The 7,665-nt window shown below is 35.4% G+C and overlaps 1 protein-coding gene across 1 annotated transcript; it reads left to right on the forward strand.

Moving 5' to 3' along the window:
* Nucleotides 1-742: 742 nt before the first annotated feature.
* On the forward strand, nucleotides 743-4,610 carry LOC115886933. Its single transcript, XM_030906264.1, has 3 exons — nucleotides 743-1,258; nucleotides 1,557-2,558; nucleotides 4,518-4,610. Exons 1-3 carry the CDS (start codon nucleotides 743-745, stop codon nucleotides 4,608-4,610), a joined length of 1,611 nt encoding a protein of 536 aa, XP_030762124.1.
* The last annotated feature ends 3,055 nt before the right edge of the window (nucleotides 4,611-7,665 follow it).

Below are 7,665 nucleotides of genomic sequence, written 5' to 3' on the forward strand. Positions count from 1 at the left end.
TTGTCATCATTCTTTTTGGCAGATAAACCAAATGGACAAAAAAGGTTTATACTTAACCTAAAAAATTTTAATAAGCATGTAAATTCCCCACATTTTAAGTTGGAAGATACTAGAACTGTTTTAAGGCTAATTCAAAAAGATTGTTTTCTTTCATCTATAGATTTAAAAGATGCTTATTTTTTAGTACCTATGGCCGCTAAACATCGAAAATACTTACGATTTAGCTTTAATGATACCTTGTACGAGTTTACGTGTCTTCCCTTTGGTTTATCATCCGCACCCCACGCCTTCACCAAAATTTTAAAACCGGTTATTAAGGAACTCAGAATAAAAGGTATCACATGCGTTAATTATTTAGATGATTTTTTTAATATTTGGCGACACTATGGCGGATTGTAAGCAAAAAACAGAACTTACTGTTAAAATACTTGAGTCACTTGGCTTTATTATTAATCAAGAAAAAAGTGTTTTAAATCCGTCCCAAACTTGCAAGTTTCTTGGATTTATTTTTCATACGGACAGTCTACAGATTGAACTTCCCGTCGAAAAGAAAAACAAAATAATAGATCACATTAAATATTTTCAAAAGGAAAAGAGTGTTAAGATAAGACAGTTTGCGAAGTTCATTGGAATATTAGTATCAGCCTGTCCGGCAATAAAATACGGATGGCTCTATACCAAAGTATTCGAGAGAGAAAAAATACAGGCTTTGAAACAAAATAACATGAACTATAACGCAAAAATGACTAATTCTTTTCACTCTGATTTAGTTTGGTGGTTAAATAATATCAATTCCAAAAACGATATTAAAAAAGACTGTTTTCAGCTAGAAATCTACACTGATTCCTCCCTCACAGGTTGGGGAGCACACTGCAATAACGAAAACACGCACGGTTGGTGGACATTAGATGAAAAGAAAAAACACATAAACTTTTTAGAATTGCAGGCGGTTTATTATGGGCTCAAATGTTTTGCAAAACATTTAAGAAATTGCAGTGTTCTTGTAAGATGTGATAACACCACAGCCATTGCCTGTATAAATCGTATGGGTAGTGTCCAATACACTCACTTTCACGAGTTGTCAAAAAAGATTTGGCAATGGTGTGAAGAACGCAATTTGTGGTTATTTGCGTCTTACATCAATACAAAAGACAACTGGAGGGCTGATTTGGAGTCTAGGGTATTACAGCCAGAAACAGAATGGTCCCTAGCAGACTACGCTTTTTCTTTCATACAAGCTGAGCTAGGACCTATTGAGGTAGACCTTTTTGCTTCTAATAACAATTGCAAGTGTCCTAAGTACGTATCATGGTTAAAAGATCCAGACGCATATGCATGTGATGCCTTTACACTCACGTGGACAAATTTAAAATTTTATGCTTTCCCTCCCTTCGCTCTCATTTTAGAGTTTTGCAAAAATAATATCAGATAAAGCTGAAGGTGTTTGGTGGTTCCTTATGGCCAAGTCAAGTATGGTATCCACTCTTCAAAAAACTTTGTTGTAAAGAACCACTTATATTTAAACCAAATGTAAAACTACTGACTTCTCCTTTTAGCCTGGACCAGCATCCTCTATCTGCGAGTCTTTCCCTGGTAGCAGCGAGGCTATCAGGAGATCTTTAATTCTTCAAGGAGTTCCTGAATGTGCAGTAGAAACAACTATACAGTCCTTATCAGCGTCTACCATTAAGCAGTATGGGACAACATATAAACTTTGGTGGAATTTTTGTGAAAAATCCAACCTAAACCCGTTTGTAGGTAACACCCAAGATATTTTATCATTTTTACAGTCCATGTTAGGAAAATCAGATAATGTTTATGGTTCTTTCAATTCACATAGATCGGCTTTGGCGTTAATACTCCCAGGAGATATCGGGAATAATAGGATAATAAAAAGGTTTATGAAGGGTGTGTCTAAAATTAGACCTCAGAAACCACGTTATAATTTTACGTGGGATCCTAAGAAAATATTTGATTATTTTGAAAATCACCCCCCAAACTCTTTTAAAACTTTATCAGTTAAGCTCATAACACTTTTAACATTAGCCACCGGTCAAAGAATTCAAACTTTATCCCTTATTAAATTATCTAACATAAAAGAGTGCGGGTCAAATATTCAGATGTTTATTGACGATCAAATAAAAACATCAGGTGTTGGTAGAAAACAACCCTGTTTGTTAATACCTAAGTTTAGTGACAAACCAAGTTTATGTGTTGTTTCCTGCTTACAAAAATACATCGAAGAATCGCAAAAGATTAGGGAACCTAGTTGCGATAGGTTGTTCATAACTTTCCAAAAGCCTCACAAAGTTGCCTCCAAACAAACATTAAGTCGATGGGTTAAGTCTGCATTACATATGGCAGGCATCGATGTCAGTATTTTTAAGGCACATTCATGTAGACACGCTTCGACATCAGCAGCTCAAAGGGCTGGCGTCTCACTGGATATAATCAGAGATTCGGCAGGTTGGAGCAAGAACTCGGAGACTTTTGCAAAGTTCTATAACCGACCCCTAATGGAACGCGAAAAATTCGCAACAAATATTTTAATATCTGAAGTAATGTTTTGTTTTAAAATATTTTTGATGTGAATAATATTATCTTTTGTTAATATATTTTTTGATACTGGTATAGTAGATTTTACCAAATATTATCTAGTTACTTTATACTTATAGGTACTTACTGTGTTAAAAGATAAAAACTTGTTCCTATTTCAAAGGCTGTATTATGTTAACGGGTGTGTTTTAAATATAGTGATTATTTGTGCATATTTTTGCAAATGGTTTATCGTTAATTTCTTTTCCCCAAATTCATAACCAGCATAATATCTTTAAACATCTACATGGTGAAATAATTAACATCTTTGGACTGGATGCCGAAATATAATTTAACGATCAAATGAACTTACCTGAAGTTCGATCGTAATTATATGAGGCATCCAGTCCAAAGATGTTAATATCCCCCCCAACCACACCCCCTACTGGTTATGAATTAAAGCAAATTAAGCATTATTTAAACAAATGATGGCGTACAACACACGGACGGGTCTCAGCTGCCAGACGCAGAGCTGGTGGTGGGGACGCGTTCGTCTTTAAAATCTTGTGGATAGGTAGTACGAAAAGGCGGACTACATGGTGAAATAATTAACATCTTTGGACTGGATGCCTCATATAATTACGATCGAACTTCAGGTAAGTTCATTTGATCGTTAAATTATTAGATATCACTAAAGAGCAAAAATGCGAGATATATTTTTAGAAATACACTTTAACAAGTTTAAGCAGGCAGTGTTTATAATATAGGAAATTCAAATAATTAGTTTTGCGAAAGATGGAAATAAATTTTCTGATTGTTTGAATGAAAGAAAGCTAGAAAGGAAAATATACGTTTTAAAATTAAATCTAAAATAAGTTAAAAACGAAAAAACGTAACGAATTGAAAATCCTTTTTTTTAGTGAAATAGAAAAGAAGTTTTCCATTTGAAAAAAAAATGATTTATGACTATTTTCTCTTTCTTCTTCTTAAAGTGCCTTCTCCATTCTGTGAAGGTCGGCAACAACCATGGCAAATTCCTCTCTATTTTTCGCTCTTCTCAGCAAAGTATGTGAGTCCAGGCCTGTCCAATCTCTGATGTTCTTCAGCCAGGAGCATTGCCGTCGTCCGGGTCCGCGCTTTCCCTCAATTTTACCCCCGATGATGATCTGAAGGAATTCATACTTGCTATGTCTCATGATGTGGCCCAAATAGGCTGCTTTCCTCTTTTTTATTATGTCGAGGAGTTCTCGGTCTTTGTTCATTTGGTTTAGAACTCGTTCATTCGAGACACGGTCAGTCCATGGTATTCTCAGCATTCTGCGATATACCCACATCTCAAATGCTTCCAACTTATTCATTACGCTTACTTTGAGTGTCCATGACTCAACCCCGTAGAGAAGTGTGGAAAGTACGTAGCACTTGACGAAGTTGTCTTTTATATGGATGTTGAGACGTTTATCGCACAGTAGGTTCCGCAATTTTAGGAAGTTTGATCTAGCCATCTCAATTCGAGCTCTGATCTCAATGTCTGGGTTTAGGTCTTCACTAATCCAACTGCCCAAATATCTAAACTTTGAGACTCTTGCTATTGGTGTCCCACCTACGACTACCTCCGTTGCCTGTCTTGCATCTCTATTTATCACCATGACTTTTGTTTTGTTTGTATTTATCCTGAGACCCATTGAGTCGCCCACCGAGGACAGTCTATCAAGAAGTCTTTGCAGGCCCTCAGTGGTGTCTGCAATAACGACGGTATCATCAGCATATCTCATGTTGTTAATCAGCCTGCCATTCACTTTTATGCCGTCTTCTGATCCCTCAAGCGCATTTCGAAATATTAGTTCGGAGTACATATTGAAGAGCATAGGGCTCAATACGCATCCTTGCCTAACTCCACGCTTGATAGGTATTGCTGTTGTTTCAGTGTCCTGTAGTTTTACTGTCGCTACTTGTTGCTCGTATAGCTTTTGGATAATTTTCAGGTCTTGGGTATCCAGGCCTCTTCTTTCAAGGATGCTCAGCAATCCCCTGTGGTTGACGCAGTCGAATGCCTTCGTGTAGTCTATGAAGCATAGGTGTACCTCCTTTCGTTGATCTCTGCATTTCTGCAAAAGCACCGATAGCGCAAACAGGGCTTATCTCGTCTCCAGTCCCTCGCGAAATCCCATTTGCTGTTCACTTATGTCTATCGCACATTTTCTTCGGATTCGATTATGCAGAACCTTTAAAAACAGCTTTAGGACTTGACTCATCAGACTTATTAAACGAACCTCATCACATCTTTTTGCACCAGTTTTTTTAGGAATAGGTATAAATATCGACCTTAGCCAGTCCTGCGGTATGTTTCCGGTATTGTATACAGAATTGAAGAGGTTTACCAATAACTTTAAATTGTCTCCGTTTATTAGTTTTATCAATTCTGGGTAGATGTTGTCCGGTTTGCTTTCCCGTTTTTTGGTGTTCTTTAAAGCTCTCTCGATTTCTGAGATCATTATATCTAGGCCATTTTCTGAAAAGAGGGGCCACCGTCATCGAACAGTTCCCTTATGTAATTGGTCCATACCTCCTCTAGTTTTTGTTCGGTTAGGATTGGTTTATTCTCACCGTCCACTATTCTGGTACATGTTCGAGGTTTGTGTTTCCCAGTGACTTCTTTGACTTTTTTTATGTAGTTTAAACAAGTCATGTTTTTGGTGGAGCTCCTCGACTTCGCGGCACCTCTCCGTCATCCACAGTTCTTTGACTTCTTTGATTTTATTTCTGATAAGCCTGTGAGTGTCTCTATATCTCTGAGGGTCTGTTTAGGGAGGTTTAGGGGGGTTTATTTTCTCTTTATATCGCCCAATTTCATGACAGCTACCGCCATTATTATATGATATTTTAAACAACAAACAATCTAATTTTTGAAATAGATAGCCGCATGTCTTCTCTTTATGTCACAGTGACTATGGTAATCAATAAATTTGACTTTTAGGCTATGCATTTTTTTTTGACAGGCTGGTTTTTTCGATCAAAAATTGTAAATACATATTTCTTTTTCTCAAAAACGGTTAATATTAGGTATAGTGTATTTTACATCAATATTCGTAGAATTTTACAGATAATTTAAGTATATAATAAAAAATGGGAGCATCCATTTAAATTAAGAAAGTTGCTGTCGACTTCCGGTATTTCCGAAAATGCCGCCATAATGAAAATAGTTTTAATCGAGAGATCACGTTGTAAAACAATGATGTGCAAAAAATCTCCGATCTAGATATTGTAGTTCTCCAGAAACTTCTAATGCACGGGCCACCTTTTATATGTTGTATAATATCCTTCTGATCTGTGTTTAGTAAATTACTGATGTTTTAGCATATAATTTTTTTCCTATCATATAAAGCTTTAATAACACCACTTTTACACACACACTTATACTATGGTTCGATGAACAATTTAGATATCTGTCTGTATTTATCGGTTTTTCGTAAACGTCTAAAATTAGTTTATTAAAAAGAAACTTTTACACGCTAGTAATTTATTCGCGTAAGAAGCGTCTCAAAAAGAACTGCTCCGAATTATGCTCCAGTAACATCGCGGCGTCACAATTCAGAATAAATGATCGAACGCGCAGCATTATAAGGCCATAATGCATTCTTGGTGTTCTCGCTGATAGTGAGTAAAAGCATTTAAATTTTTATCACCCGATTTAATTCCGACCGTGTGATAATGGTATGCGAAATATACGCATTATTACTTTTAATAACAAATTGCTCTGAATTACCGCGAGTGCGATAAGAATTATTGTATCGTTAAAACGAGTGTAAGTTGAGAAGTTATACATTTTTTCTGGCATCGGCCATAATTTAGCAAATACTTTTCAAGAAAGTCGACTATGGAAGCCGCAGCCAAATGCTCCAGATTATATTGCATAATCGCCGCGTATTTTTATGTGATCAGAGCATTTATTCAACAAAATATCCTTTTAAGCGATATGATGTTATTTATTTATTGATAAATAGCCTGTATCAGACCACCACTGATAGCCGGAGAGCTGGCGACATATTTAGAGAACATATTTTAGGCAAGTTAGAATAACAAAAAAGATAAAGTTTAATAACTTGTGAACCCAGAATCCTAAGTCTGGCTGGGGGGTTGGGGGTATTTCGCTACTGCGCAACCCATAATATTTGCAAAAAAATAAATCCAAAAAACATTCTTTAGGCAACTTGAAATTTGTTTATTCTTAAATTTTAGCATCTATTTAACCTAGAAATATGTGTGCCAGACTTTTTTTTCGGGTTTAAAGTGTAACCAGACCATTCCAAATATGTTTAATTATTATACCTGGAAAACATACTTTAGGCATTCTAAAATTTTTACAACGTGTTTATTAGATGATATTAAAATATGTGTTAATTGCCAGACGAATTCGATGGGATTTAATACTTGCCAGACGCGAATAAGGATTTTAAATGAGCGCGACAAGAAAGTCTTATGAGTATCTAGAAGCGCGAGAAAGATAGTTTATTGAGACCCGTCGGCAGCCGATGCGGCTCACGTAACAGTATTTTGGAGTACTTCAAATTTTCATAAAAACAATTTTGTTTCGGTTTCATTTCAATTATTTGCAGGCTTTTAATTCAGAGATTATTTTGTTGGAAAGTTACCATGTACAAATATGTATTTATAAATTAAATATTGACGTGCATAGTGTAAATAGTTTAGAATAATTACTGCAAATAAATATTTTGGTAACTACTAATTTCGCTACTAGCTACTAAATCACAATGGATAAAAAACATTTAAGTTGTGTAGTTTGTAAAAAAGTTACTAGTGACAAAGTTATTGTTTTTGATAAAAGCAGACTACAAAAATGCAAAGAATTTTTAAAAGTGCGCCAACAACATGGATTAAAATTTAAAGAAGTGGTTTTACAAGAAAACGTAGTCTCGACAAAAGGGTACCATGTACAGTGCTAAAAAAATAAGTATTCTGGAATTTTATTAAAGTACCATTATACTCTTTCTAAATAGATTCAAAAGTAAGTACAAGTGCTTTACTTTTATGCTTAGGCGTTAAAATGACTTTTTTATATTGTCAATCAGGTCGCAAAAATTAATAATAATATAATATGTCACAAAACTATAA

This window comes from Sitophilus oryzae, unplaced genomic scaffold, assembly GCF_002938485.1.
Source record: "Sitophilus oryzae breed Bouriz unplaced genomic scaffold, Soryzae_2.0 scaffold_535_pilon_pilon, whole genome shotgun sequence".
Lineage (NCBI taxonomy): Eukaryota > Metazoa > Arthropoda > Insecta > Coleoptera > Curculionidae > Sitophilus > Sitophilus oryzae.

Bases quoted from the DNA above. Each gene is read 5' to 3' on its own strand.
- LOC115886933 (XM_030906264.1), top strand. From the start codon at position 743: ATGACTAATTCTTTTCACTCTGATTTAGTTTGGTGGTTAAATAATATC. The intron at 1,259-1,556 runs GTAGACCTTTTT...TTCTCCTTTTAG, and splicing joins CTGAGCTAGGACCTATTGAG to CCTGGACCAGCATCCTCTAT. The intron at 2,559-4,517 runs GTAATGTTTTGT...GATAATTTTCAG, and splicing joins CAAATATTTTAATATCTGAA to GTCTTGGGTATCCAGGCCTC.